Below are 15040 nucleotides of genomic sequence, written 5' to 3'. Positions count from 1 at the left end.
CCTCGACTGTGCTAAATATGGATGTAAGTAATGGCTCAAGGTTATACTTCCTTTTTGACATTCAGTTCCATTTTGCATTCAGCATGTAGTGATTGAGGACAAATATTTACCCCAAGGAGTTTAACAGAAATCCCCATCTTGGCTGTTTCCTCAAAGGTCTGTGTTCTCAGTCTCTCTCAGACCTTCGGAGACTCTGTGGAGTTTCAGTGGAGCAGCAGTGTTTTGGCAGTGGGTGAATATTAAGAGGTTAAAACTAAATGCAGACGTGTCACTGGAATGGCGGCTATGATAGGGAGAACATTCATCCTGAAGTGAAACATTTTAAATTAGTTTTTTAACCTCAAGATAATCAGAGAAAATACCTTGGATGTAATTGTCAAAATATATCGCAGTATGGGATTGTTGTACAGTTGGATCCTGGTGTATTCCCGTGGGATTATATTCCTGTACTAAAATCTTTGTACTGTAGTTCACAGTCCAAAAAGCACCATCTCATTCTGTATATTATACTGCATCGATTCTTATTATTTTTAGACAATTAAAAGAAAGTAAAATGAATAACAGTTTTATATGGGAGTACAGCAGGAAAGGCTGCCCAATGTTTACTGTGAATCTCTGACAAGTTACTGTTACTGTTAAAATTGTACAATGTTTGAAGTAAATTTGTCAGCCAACTCATTTTGATTGGAAATATTATCTTTGTTTTTGATATAGTTATGGAGATCAAAAAACTGATTAGTGCAACAGACATTCATCACTCGGGAACATTGTTGAAGTCTCTTAATGAGCAACGGGCCCAAGGACTGTTCTGTGATATTACAATAATTGTGGAGGATCGCAAATTTCGAGCACATAAGAATGTCTTGTCATCTGCTAGCAGCTACTTCCATCACCTTTTCAGTCTCGATGGCACTAGCAATGTAAACGGACAAGTCCTTGAACTGAACTTCGTCAGAGCAGAGGTATTTGCAGAGGTTCTGAATTTTATCTACACCTCCAAGTTGGTCCGTGTGAATGCTGAACTTGTAAGTGAGTTGATTCATTCTGGACAGGCCCTGGGGCTAAAATTCCTTGCTGACATAGGGGAATCGCTTTCAAAGTTAAAAGGATTGGCACCAAATGTCAACAGTGCTGCCTCTGTGATAAACTCCAGGGGTGAGGCCACGCAGAAGGTTGATGCTGAGTTAGCAGTGCAACCTCAATGCTTGATTGTTCACGTTGAAGAAGGAGGTCTGGGACCACGAATAACTGATGCCTTCTCCCTGTCTAGTGCAGAGTTTAGGGGCGCAAATGGTAATGGTAAGGACTCAGCCAGTGGTGAAGACTCAGATGATAATGATGATGTTATTTTCTGCAGTGAAATTTCACCACCTAAAAAACCTTCCAGTGTAGCTAGCATGAGTTCAATGCAAACAAGTATTATTGTTCCTAATATACCAGTGAGTTCTGACAATTTAGGAGTTCAAACAATACAAAGTACCCTGGCGCCAGAGACATCCTTGAATGTTGGGGATTTTAAAGTCAATATCCCCGATGGAGGCACAGAAAGTGGGCAGAATACTGCAAGTAACCAGCAAAGCACAAACGCCGTAAATGTGAAGTATCTTCAAGATGGCAAACAACTTGTAACTGTAGATAAAATGACTGGCATTGACACATTGTCTAAAGGTTGCAGAGTCTATGCAAATATCGACACAAATCCTAACACGTATCACATTGTGGTGCCGAACAAAGATGACCTTACCAACCGTGAACCCAAGCAGAACAAGGAGCCAGGGTCTGCTGACAAGAACTTGCTTCTGATCGGAGTCAAGGTATCCGAAGATGGAGGCCACTCAAGCATTCCAACGATGCCTGAAAATTCTGGTGATCATGCAAACAATTCAAGACCTATGTACATCAATGAAGAGTTCTTTCCAGATGCAAAACGAATGAAAAGGGAACAAGATCATTATGAGTTAATTGTAGATGGACGAGTATTTTATGTTTGTACTGTTTGTAGGCGATCTTATGCATGCCTGACTAGCTTGAGAAGGCACTTCAATGTTCACTCCTGGGAGAAGAAATATCCTTGCCATTACTGTGAGAAAGTGTTTCCCCTGGCAGAGTATCGTACGAAGCACGAAATTCTCCACACTGGCGAGCGGCGATACCAGTGCTTGACCTGTGGCGAGACCTTCATCAATTACCAGGTGATGGCATCACACATTAGGACAGCCCACAGCAAGAAGACTGGAAAGAGCACAGCTGAAGACGAGACTGTTTCTGACTCAAAGCTTTATCGCTTGCTGCCGTGCAAAAGCTTACAGATCAGACAGTATGCGTTCCTAACTGGAAATGCATCGGGCGCAATGGCTGAGATTAATGAAGACGGTATATTGTATCATGTTGGAAATGACAGTGAAGGAACTCCACAGCACACCCCCGAGACCATTGGGGGCGGCAAGCCTTCCACCTGGGATGATATTTTTCCTCAGGAAGGAACCCCAGTTTACAGGTACAATTCCTTAGATGGCAATTCCGAATTAGAGTTTGTTATACCAGAATCCTTCAGAGAAATGGCTTGAAGTCATTCAGACTATGCTGGAACTGAACGTAGTGAACACATGGACTCTGATACCTGGTGAACTGCTGACAGCCAACCATTGGTCATAGTATTGTACTAACTGACTAGTTAAGCATTTGTGCTTCAGGCAAACAAATTATTCAGTGGCTGGACCATTGTGTGGGTAACTTAGTGTTTTTTTTGTTGAAGAAATAGCATTTCTGTCAAACGTATTGATATCACTGTAGAATGCATCAAGAGCTGTGAAGTGGAATGTAGCTGTGGCTTTGAACAAAAATGCAGATTATATGCTGACATTTTGTCAGAAGTAGCCCGGAATCAATGGACATTCTTATGCAATATACATCATTCTGAAAGAGTTTTCAATTAGTTTCATCCTTACTGGTCCAGCAGCCATTACCCAGATGTTTATTTTTACATATTTCTGACCAGAAACTGAATTTATAGAAATGTTATGTGCTAGCACTTTTGATTTTACATTGTACAGCTGAGGTAATAGGCTGCTGTTGAATCTATTCTAGTAAATCATCTTCCGACACATTGTGGATCACTATTTCAGTGTTTTACTCGATTAACTAATCACTAAGTCCTTCTTCCTAAAGTGACTTCCTAGCATTTTTAAACAAGATGTGTAGAAGATCACCAGAGTGTACTGTGCTATCTCCAGCACTATTAATGAAGAAAGCTGCAAAGAAGGAGCAAAACTAATTCCAGCGTTTGTTGCTGGTGATGAATAGGCGAAAATAAATGACCCAAATTGGTGTAAGTGCAGGATGGGGCTGTTCTTCTGCTACCAACACTAAGGAAAGGCACAAGGTGACGATAATAGGTCCACATCCTCATCAGACAACTATAGTTTAACTCAGAAAGCCTGTCTTCCATTCTTTGTCCTTGCAACATCAATCACTCTTTCACAGTTTGACAGTAATAATGTATCGTTTGAATTAAAAATGTGCCTGATTAAACTATATTAATAAATATGGAATGAATAATGGAAAAGGTTGGGTTAGGAAACATTGATGTAACCCCTAAGGAGCTGCGTGGTCCATCGTGTAATGTGGATTATTTTGGACAACATGATCCTAAAGCAGATTCCTTACCGGCCATTATTTAGATTTATGTTCTGTTGATTCTTTTTATTAAACTAGATGCTCATGCAGTACTTTGGGATGAAAGCTTATACATCCAACAGTTCAAAAACTGAACAATTATCTACAATATTCGCAATATCTAAAATATGCATGTACTATTTTGTCTGCCAAATTTTACAAGTATTATTCTCTGATTGTTTTTATTCTACTGTGAAGTTGGCAGTGTTTGTACTTTAAACAAAATCTAGCTTCTATTTGCAGAGTGTAATAACACAATTTTCATGTATGGCTTAGGGCTTAATTTAACGTTTTGTAGCTCTAATCATTGTTTTGCTGATTTTTTGGATATTCTCTGCAGAAGAATCAGGATTGAAATGTTTTATTAACAGTGATGGATGCTGGATTTTTCTGATGCAATTTCACCTGAACTCCTTTTAAAAGTTAAAAAGAAAATCCTGAATAAGCAATTTAGAATATTTTAATGGTCATAATATCACAGTTGCAAATGCATGTCATTGGCCCATATCTCTCAATACTTAGTTTTGAACTGTTATAAGCAAAAATATGTTGTTTTCTTGAAATTCTCCAAAGCTCCCACATTACATACTGTTGGTTTACCATATTGAACATGCATTTGGAGGCCAACAGCTATTCAGTACCCATTTAGCAAAAAAAAGCTATCAGCAAAATTATTTCCCTTTTTGAAAATCCTGCACTGTGTGGGTCAATATTGTACATAAATTGCTTCTCTTTTTAAAATGCAAATAAACCGTGATCCCGTAAATTTTCAGAAATGTAGAAAAGTAATAAACCTTGTAAAATGAATAGCCTATCATTTTGTTTGTAACAGTTTTGCATGCATAGATAGACTAGAACAAAACTGCAGAATAGAAAATCGTCTTACATTTACGTTAAAGTAATTCTTTTGAATGAGCTCAGATGTTGGTCTAAATGATACTTCCTATTGTGCAAGCAAGGTTAATGCTTTTATACCAGTGAAAATAATAAAACTACTAATAATGTAAATATAGTTGTAACAAAGCTTCTTCCTTAGTATAGGTTATTGTTGTCACTTTTCTATTTTCTTTCATTTGGAGCCGTAGAATGTAAGTTTATTTATTGTGTTTGCTCTTTTTTTGATGAGAAAAATAAAATTTCCAGAACAGTTTGACTTGTACCTGCATTTTGTTTGGTCTGTCAAAGCAAATGAATAACTTTACAGAATGTCTTTTATCTTTCATTGCGACTAATGTTATGAAGGTGAATGCACAAATTTTGTGCTTTGACAGAAAACGGTTGGAATACAAACTCATGGGTATTGGCTAACCCCCTGCATTTCTTTACTAAATGGTATTTCTTAGTGTGTAAGCATAGCTGACAACATACTTCCAAACCCTATTTAGGCGGTGTCAAGAGGAGAAGGTGCAATCGAGATTCACAAGGATGGTACTAGAACTCAAGGTGATAAGTACCAAAAGATGCTGAATAGGCTAGAACCTTTTCTTCAGAAAGAATAATGCAGATGGGTGATTCATAGAGGTCTTCAAGATTAAGAAACCTATCTGAGGTGAAAATGTACCCTAAGGCTTAGGAAGTTCAGCATATCCCCAACTCTCACTGACTTCGACAGTTGCACCGTAGACAACATTTTATCGGGATGCATCACCTTCATACAACAGCTCCACCCAAGACCCAAGAATTTGCAGAGAATTGTGGACACAGCCCAGTCCATCGGACAAGCCAACCTCAACAAACACAAACATTATGTAAGAAGGAACTGCAGATGCTGGTTTAAACCGAAGATAGACACAAAAAACTGAAATAACATGCTGCCTGTCCTGCTGAGTTACTCCAGCTTTTTGTGTCTCCCTTCCATTGATTTCATTTACACTGCACGTTGCCTTGGCAAGGCCACCAGTATAATCAAGGGCGAGTCTCACCCCGGTCACTCCCTCTTCTCCCCTCTCCCATCAAACAAGAAATACAGAAATGCGAAAACGCACACCTCCAGGTTCATCGACAGTTTCTTCCCAGCTGTTATCAGGCAACTGAATCATCCTATCCACAACCAGAGAGCTATCTATCCACAACCAGAGAGATACTATCTACCTCACTGGAGACCCTCGGACTATCTTTAATTGGACTGTACTGGACTTTATCTTGCACTAAACGTTATTCCCTTCATCATATATCTACACTGGATAGCTCCATTGTAATCATGCATAGTCTTTCTGTTGACTGGTTAGCACACAACAAAAGCTTTTCACTGTACCTGATACACGTGACAATAAACTAAACCAAACTCTTGTAGAACAGTCCAAATCCAGCAGCACAGTGGTGCAGCACTAGACACCTGAGTTTGATCCTGACCTCTCGAGCTGTCTGTGTGGAGTTAGCGAGGTCTCCCTGTGACCACGTGGCTTTCCTCTAAGTGCTCTGGTTTCCCTACACATCCTAAAGCCGTGCACGTTTGTAGATTAATTGGCCTTTGTAAATTGCCACTCGTGTGCAGGGAGTGGATGAGAAAGTGGCATAACATTGAACTAGTGTGAATGTGTGATCGATGGACAGCGTGGACTCGGTGGGTCGAAATGCCTTTTTTTCCATGGTCTAATCCTACGTTGGACTTTGTAATTCCTTACCTTTTCAGTTAAGTACTTTGGATGCTTGTATTGAATAGCTGCCAGGAAAGAGAACATACAGCTCAGTTTGCAGCAAGAATCAAACAAACCCCTCAGTTCTGCAGAATCAATAGATAGTTGATTGAAATGATTATTTTTTAAATAAAGGGATTTAAGGCCAGGTGCTGCTGTCTGTTATGTAAGCAATTTTAAATTAGCTTAATTTAGTTTAATTGGCCATAAAAAAATAATTTCAATTAATTAAATTGACAGCCATTCATTCACTTCAAATCCATAACTGGTATATAATCCCAAGTGTGTCTACATTTGGAGGTTGTGCTCCAGGTCATCATAGACTTGTTCATTGAAACATTCAAGAGGATGGGCCTCGTACTTAACATTTGCAAAACACAGGTCATGTACCGACCGGCTCCTGCTATATAACAGAACCCTCCGTCGTCAAGATTAGGGCAAGATCTTGGGAAATGTGGGCCACTTCCCATATCCTGGGAGCCGCCTTTCAGTGAAGTCAGATGTTGATGAAGCAATAGTGAAGTTCATCAGTGTCTATGCACCATTTGGCTGATTGAGGAAAAGAGTGATTGAAGGCGAAGCTTCAATTCCAGGGTAAAAATACATTATACCAGGCAGCGGTGACCCCTGGTATCCAATATACTTCTGAGAAGCTGACAACCTGTACCAGGCATCTGCTACAGGTTGAAAGATGCCGACTCAGTGATCCCATTCTGGATTCCTCTCACATATGGAGATAAATCGAGCGGCCACATGATCCAAATTTATATCCCAGTTCAACCAAGCACAAAAAAAGGCCCATTCTTTCACAGGGACTTTACGTTTCTGGCCTGGATGCAAATTCAACTCTGAAAATTAGGGGAATGAATGAGTTTTTTTGGGGTGAAATCTAACTAAATAGTTCAGAGAATATACTTGCTGTTCTGTCAAGAGAACAGCCTCCTATTTAAAGAGATTGTAAAAGTTTATTTCCACCACTCCTTGGAAACTGAATTGGACTTGGAACATAGCTTCCATTGTCTGGAAGTCTGTAGATGTGGATGGTGCCAGATCAGCTCACCAAGCTTGAAGGCTATTCATTTGCACAGCACAGTGGGTTTCCAAGGCTTGGGAACAGTATAGCAAGTTACTTTCGCATAATTAGATTTTCACCAGAAATATCAGTAAAAGGGAAATCTACCCATTCCGTATCTGGTTTGTTGGCACCTTATAATGGCACCACGTCTTAGTTAAACAGAATTGCTCAAGTTTATCACGTTTACATTGGAAGGCCATCATCATTCTTTGCAGTAATACACATGGCGTTCCAACCCAATATAATTGAGCCTGGCTCTTTGTACGTGCAACTCTTCTGACTTGCAGTGAGGAGCAATGGAGATACCACCCATGTAGCAGGCATGGTCACAGTGACTTCCCCCAGTGAATCTACACATCTTTGGAATGTGAAACATAGAAAATAGGTGCAGGGGTAGGCTATTCGGCCCTTCGAGCCAGCACCGCTATTCAATGTGATCATGGCTGATCATCCACAATCAGTACCGCGTTCCGGAAATCCCATGCAGTCACAGGGAGAACATGCAAACTCCGTACAGACAGCACCGGTAGTCAGGATCAACTCGGGACTCTGGTGCTGGGATGTGGCCATCACGGGCAAGGCTATGGCATGGTCATCATGTTTGGGCTTGCTGTGCCATTTTAAAGAAGTGCTGGCTCCGGATCTGACTGGATAAAGCCAACCGATTTATTTTCCTAAAATAAATCAATTTTTTTTGATAATTCAGTGAGTTGACTGATACTAGATGTTAAACCAGATTTATTAAGTAATGAACTGGGCAGCACTGTGGCGCAGCAGTAGAGCTGCTGCCTCACAATGCCAGAGACCCGGGTTCAATCCTGACCTCGGGTGCTGTCTGCGCGGAGTTTGCACGTTCTCCCTGTGACTGTGGGGGTTTCCTTTGGGTGCTCCGGTTTCCTCCCCACATCCCAAAGACATCCGGGTTTCTAATGTTCATCTGTAAATTGTCCCGTGTGTAGGGAGTGAGTGAGAAAGTGGGATAACATAGAACTAATGTGACCGGGTGGTCCCCAGTCAGCATGGACTCGGTGGGCTGAAGAGCCCGCTTTCATTACTTTGTAATTGACAGCACAATGATATTTCAATTTATAATCAACACAAATGCAGAGAGTTTAACACATGATAATTATGATTAGTATTCACTTGCTAATTCACAGATTATGAACAACAAAGTGTAACTGTCCAGATAATCATCAGGTCAGGCAGCATATCTGGAGGACATGGACAAGCAACATTTTGGGTCAGGATCCTTACCTCAGTAGTTTAGAGGTACACCATGGAAACAAGCCCTTTGACCCACTGAGTCCCCACCGACCAGAATGAGGAAGGGTCCCAACCCGAAACATCACCAATCCATGTCGTCCAGAGATGTTGCCTGACCTGCTGAGTTACTCCAGCACTTTGTGTTTTGCTCAAGATTCCCGAATCTGCAGTTCCTAGTTTTTCCCTTTGCCCAGGTCATCATCTGCAGTTGAGAACAGGCTGCACCCTATGGTAGCAGCCATCCCACTGCTACTGAATAGTGTCTTTCGAAATACCAATCAGGAATAAGAGGGCAGACATTTTCAAGATATTTTATGGCAAGACTCATTCGTAAATACCTGAAATTGGCACCTATTCATTGATTTCCCATGATCGTGGAGGAGAAAACTACAAAGCAGGGCATCTTGAGGAAGATGAGTGGGAGGCAGATAGGATCCAGGGTTTCCATGTTAAATTGGGCATTTGTGAGAATCCTGAGGTTGCTGTCATTTTAACATCATATTGACATACAGCATGGAAACAGGCCATTCGGCCCACCACATCCACGTTGACCCATCCACACTAAACCATCTCCATGCACAATGGCCCATATCCTTCTCTGCTTATGTGATTCATGTGCTTGCTCATCTGGAGACTTCTTAAATACAACCAGAGACCCTGCTTCAACTCTCCCTCTGTCTGTGCATTCCAGGTACTTGCTTCGCTCTGGGTCAAAGGGGTCTCCTCTCTGAACTCCTTCCCCTTTATCCTACATCTACAACCTCGTGTTTTATCTAATTGTGATATGGGAGAAAGATTCATTTCCCCCTCAATATTATATAGCTCAATCATATCCCCTCTTAACTTTAGAGTTTAGAGATATAGCGTGGAAACAGGCCCTTCTGCCCACTCCAAGTCCGCGCTGACCCGGGATCACCCTGTACACACTAGCACTATCCAACACACTGGGAACAATTTAGAATTTTACCGAAGCCAATTAACCTACAAACCTGTACGTCTTTGGAGTGTGGGAGGAAACCGGAGCACCTGGAGAAAACCCACGCAGTCACGGGGAGAACGTACAAACTTCATGCAGACAAAACATGCAGTGTGGATGGAACCCGGGTCTCTGGTGCTGTAAGGCAGCAACACTACCGTTGCGCCACTGAACTGCCCTAACCTCTAAGAACATCTAGCTTCTCTAGTCTTCCCTCATAACTGAAACACTCTATCCAGGCAACACCCTGGGGAATCTTGCCTGCACTCTCTGTAGCCGATCTATGACATCCTTTGCAAACCGCACTACTCCAGTTGAGGCCTAATCAACATTTTATCAAGTTAGAGCATAACCTCCCTGCTATTGTATTTAATGCCCCAACTAATGAGAGTCAGTATCCATATGGCCTCCTAGCCATGTTATCTACCTGGACCGCCACATAAAGTATCTCTGGATTTATACTCCAAGGTCCCTCTGTTCAAAAGTGCTTCCCTAAGAACCTACCATTCACAGTTTATGTCCAAGGATTCATGCTCCCAACTTGTACCACTTCACCTTCATTTGGATTGAGGGCCATCTGCCATTTATCAGCTCACTTTCACCAACACTGATATCAGTCTGCAAGGCTGTGGTGAAGTGAAGCCTATAGTTCGCCACATCCACAACGCCACCTATCCTTGTGTAACCTGATCATGCCTCCTACATCAAGACCCAAGACTGTTTAATCAAATGTACTGACAAGGGAACAATTAAAATGTACTTACAGCAGCAAACAGCCCTGTAAACACAACGGCACATAGATAATATATAATAAACAAATTCAAATAAATTAATAACCACAATGGGGTAGCACAGCAACGCAGCCAGTACAGCTGTTGCCTCACAGAGCCGGAGACCCAGATTCGACCCTGACCTCAGGTGTTGTCTGTTTGGAGTGTACTGGTCATCAGTGCCGGCTCTGATTTGTTCTCAACCTTTTCATACCTCTAGTTTCCTTCCCCCCCTCCCAGACTGAAGAAGAGTCTCGACCCGAAACATCACCTATTCCTTTTCTCCAGAGATGCTGCCTGACCCGCTGATTTGCACCGGCACTTTGTGTCTATCTTCACTCCAAAGCATTTGTTAGTTTTATGTGCAATGGATGTCCTGCCAAAATTGTGGTCTTGCAGAAACCACCCATTCTGGAATGGGCTCGATTGTCCCACTCTCCTCTGGTCTGTGGTTCTCTGGCTTCACACTCCGCCACTGCCAGGACCTGCAGTGTGCCCGCCCAGTCCCAAACTTACTGACTTCTGCAGCAGACCCTGAGAACCAAGCCCATCACATCCTTGGACTGGACCAATGACGTGCAGTGCACCAGGGGATGGGTAGTGAAACAAAAGTGGTCGTTACTGAAGTAAAACACTGCACAAACACAATTTAATGGCATGATTTAACTGCGTGAAAAAAGTATGATAATGTTTATGTAGTTTCCCCCCCACCTTCATCAACACCTCCACAGAAAGACGAGTTTTCCAAATTACCATCATTATTAGAAGAATTTTCATGGAACGTTCTGTGTCTCAAGCAAACAGACTATTTTGGGCCATCAACGCATAAAGTAGGCAGGGTCCTGTATATAATGTACAGCTGTCGTCAAAAAAAAAAGAATATACTCTTGGTAGTCCTCAAATTATTCCACAGAAGATTCAAGCAGTGTGGAAGCACCAGGCAGATATATGATCTCTTTCTGGAAATGGGGTCCAAACTCCCATTGTGTCCTAGCTGCTCCTCACATCTGTACTTGGTGATATAGTCATAGAGTCATGCAGGGGTAAGAAACTGGCCTTCGGCCAAATTTGCCCATCCGACCAACATGCCCCTTCTACACTAGTCCCACCTGCCTGTGTTTGGCTCATATCCCTCTAAACCTCTCCTATCTAGCTCTAAACCTATCCTATCCATGTACCTATGCTTCTTAAACGTTATAGTACCTGCCTCAACTACCTCCCCCGGCAGCTCGTTCCATACATCCACCACACTTTGTGTAAAAAAAAGTTAACCCTCAGGTTCCTATTAAATCTTTCCTCCCTCACCTTAAACCTCTGACCTCTGGTTTTCGATTCCCCTACTCTGGGCAAATATTCCGTACGTCTACTCGATCTATTCCTCTCTTGATTTTGTACACCTCCATAAGATCACTCTTTATCCTCCTGCTTTCCAAGGAGTAAAGTCCTAGTCTGCTCACCCTCTCCCTATATCTCAGGCCCTCGAGTCCTGGCAACATCTTCGTAAATCTCCCCTGCACACTTTTCAGCTTGACAATATTTTTCCTACAACATGCTGACCAAAACTGAACACAATACGTAGTCTCATCAAACATCTTATATAACTGCAGCATGACCTCCCCACTTCTATACACAATGCTCTGCACTCTCTTGGTTCAGCAACATCTCAATTTTAAAAACTCTTCTTTCATTTAAGATCCCACTATGACTCCAGCCTCCCTAACTCTGTATCCTTCTCCAGACTTAGAACGTCCCCACCCCCCCCCCCCCGCTTCTCTGAATTCCTCCAATCTTAGCCACTTGCTCAATTCCACTGCCCCGACATCAGTCTGAAGAAGGGTCTCGACCCGAAACGTCACCCATTCCTTCTCTCCCGAGATGCTGCCTGACCTGCTGAGTTACTCCAGCATTTTGTGAATAAATCGATTTGTACCAGCATCTGCAGTTATTTTCTTATACTGCTCAATTCCACTATTGTCTTCAGTTGCCAAGGAACTAAGTTAAGTATCTCCACCCCTCTATCTCTCTTTCCCTCCTTTAAAAGGCTACTAAAAACCCATCTCTGACCAAGTTTGCAGCTATCTGCCCTAATTAGCGCTCGCATTGCCCTAATTTTGTCTGATAATATTTTTTGGAAGCATCTGTAGTTTTTGTTTTTGTCATGTTATTGCACCACACACGAACTGTTGTTAGAGAAATTAGCTATTAATTAGTAGTGAAATGGAAATTAAACTTTCTGAATTCCTAATCAGAACTATTTTTGTTCCTTTCTGAAACCATTAGGACCATTTCTCCTATGAACCATGAAAAAGCCAAGCCTCGTCCCCCTTTTCATTTACTATCCTCCCACCAGGGGTTCAGCAACATTCAAGTGAAATGGAAACTTGGATGATTTTTCTCTGCTTGACACAAGGGTGCTCAGATTGTCTGCAATGCCCAGAGAGAGACCGCACCCGATTCAGCACAGAACAATAAGCAAGCATAATCTGCCCAGGTCCACTTGTGGCTACAAAGAAAGATAATTGAAGAATATTTCAGTACATCATCGATCTGGTGCACCAAGAATACTTGAAATGAAAATAAGCTTGCGTTTGTGCATATCTACCTGATAACAGCAGCCCTGTACTCGACACCAAGAATGTTCACTTTATCTTTGTAAAGAGCAATGCAGATTAGTGAAAAAATAGGGACTCCGATGGATAAAACCCCCCCATCAAAATACAAGTGAATACCATGAAACTAAAAATAGAATATCAACTATAAAGTATATATTTGTATGTATTTGGATGCCATAGATAAATTAGCAACATAAGAAAATAGGTGGGTCATTCCACACCTAGACTGTCTGTCTTCATCCATTTAGGTAATGGTGAAATGTTACCTCCAATGTATTTGAATTTTCCAAAATGGTAGTATCTTTTTCACTATTCACTGTAATCTTGGGTAATAAGTGAATTATTTTTCAACAAATAAAGATTAACATACCCTACAGTAATACAATAAGTTGCAGGATGATATGCTGATGGTTTGCTGTTGTCTGTACAGGTAAGTTCCTCTCTTGAAACTCGTGGCGGCGAGATCGGACGATGAGAGGGAGCATACGGTGATCACAAAGTGATCCATGAGGCCGCTGATCTCATCAGAGAGGTCTTCAGCTGGGCCGCATCTGTGTTGAACGTGGCAGGAATGACATGTCTATGGCGTGTAAGGTGGTGGCTTCTCATCGGGTGGATAGTACGCCGGGGAATAGCGAGGAGGGGTATTTGGTGGCCACATAAAGCTTGAGGCAGACTGTGAGATCGACTGCGAGTCATCTGACGGCGTTGAAGCTGAGAATATACTGGGATGCTGTTTTAGAGGAAAAAAAGAATAGATTTAAAATACGTCAACCCACCTAGGTATGATCTTAAAACAAGGCACAAAGCGCTGGAGTAACTCAGCGGGTCAGGCAGCATCCATGGAAATTAGGGTAGGTGGTGGTTTGGATTGGGACCTTTGCAAAGGGGCCTGACTCGTTGAGTTACTCCAGCACTTTGTGACTTCTTTTTTGCAAACCAGCATTATATTTTGTTTGCATGAGATTTATCATTAAATATTGGCATGTCATGCAAACTAGGATTGTTCGATTATTAGAATTTTGATGAAACATGGGCATTTAATGTACAGGTCCACCACTGATCTTTCGGCACCTCCTTAAATCTGGACAATATTATGCTCGAAATCCCTGCCGGAAGTCCCCCCTGAAAATGTGGCGCCTAGGCCAGGTGAGATGGCCGATCGGAACTTCTGCGGCTTTGAAATCCCACAGCTCGAGGCTTCCACTACTAAGGGCCTGATTACCTTAACAACTGACCCCACGTTTTGAAAGATCCACAACACTCCCAGGCGAATCTCCACCCTTGCTCTTCCTGGAAGCCTAGGCATTTCTGTCCACTGACTTCTGCAAATTGCCACCATTAATGGCAAGAAAATATTGGTCCATTGGAATTTTATGTGTCTAAACAGCAGCTCAGCTGCAATTTAGTTAGGGGCACAATGCCAGTTTCTCTTTGAACTCTTGTGTCTAAATTCTTCTCCTCATCTACTTGCCCCGTCCAGTATAAACTCACTCTTTTGGTAACATTGAATTGTGGATAAAGGTGGCCAGGACACTGGCAATAACACCTTGTATTTATTCAAATTTGTTGTGACCAGCTGCGTCCGGAACTGTAAACTATTGCCACAATGGCACCTCTTGTGTATGGACTCAGTGGGCCGTTCTGTGCATACTGTACTGACCGGGGTGATTGTGGTTACAAACTGGGATAGTCTTGCTGAGCTGCATGCAAAAAATGTATTTCACTGTATCTGGTACACATGACAATAAAGAAACCATTCTTAGGCCCCCTCGGTCATGGCTGACCATGGGTGATGCATCCTAGTTGGCTGCTTGCTCCACACCTCGGCTAGAGCAGCGTCGCTTGTGGTTGAAGAGCCCAATGCGGGAGTGACAGTCTCTGTCGCAAAGGTCACATTTGTGTGCGGTCTCTGGTCTGTTGAAGTTGCTGCGCTCCTTTCTGCGTGCCCGCTTGTCTGCCGCTGCGTTCATCAGTTTCTCTTCCCCCGTTTTGAGATGTTGGTTCAGGGTACCTCTCCACCTCGTGCTGTC

General features: G+C 42.3%; 2 protein-coding genes across 5 annotated transcripts in view; one reads left to right on the top strand and one right to left on the bottom strand.

The window, feature by feature from the left end:
* zbtb33 (zinc finger and BTB domain containing 33) overlaps positions 1-4825 on the top strand; it is a 55289-nt gene extending 50464 nt beyond the window's left edge. For all 4 annotated transcript variants that reach the window (XM_078412152.1, XM_078412154.1, XM_078412156.1 and 1 more), the window contains exon 5: positions 715-4825. In XM_078412152.1, coding sequence (XP_078268278.1) covers positions 715-2567 — 1853 coding nt within the window. In that variant the 3' untranslated portion in view covers positions 2568-4825. The remainder of the gene's footprint in view (positions 1-714) is intronic.
* The window catches only part of tmem255a (transmembrane protein 255A), a 56583-nt gene continuing 45690 nt past the window's right edge, over positions 4148-15040 (bottom strand). Inside the window, exon 9 of the mRNA XM_078412160.1 lies at positions 4148-13740. Within this exon, the coding sequence (XP_078268286.1) occupies positions 13588-13740 (153 nt within the window). The 3' untranslated portion in view covers positions 4148-13587. The remainder of the gene's footprint in view (positions 13741-15040) is intronic.

Source organism: Rhinoraja longicauda, chromosome 15 (assembly GCF_053455715.1).
Source record: "Rhinoraja longicauda isolate Sanriku21f chromosome 15, sRhiLon1.1, whole genome shotgun sequence".
NCBI classification, from domain to species: domain Eukaryota; kingdom Metazoa; phylum Chordata; class Chondrichthyes; order Rajiformes; family Arhynchobatidae; genus Rhinoraja; species Rhinoraja longicauda.
Note: the sequence above shows the minus strand (reverse complement) of the source record. Positions and strands in the feature narration are given on the sequence as shown.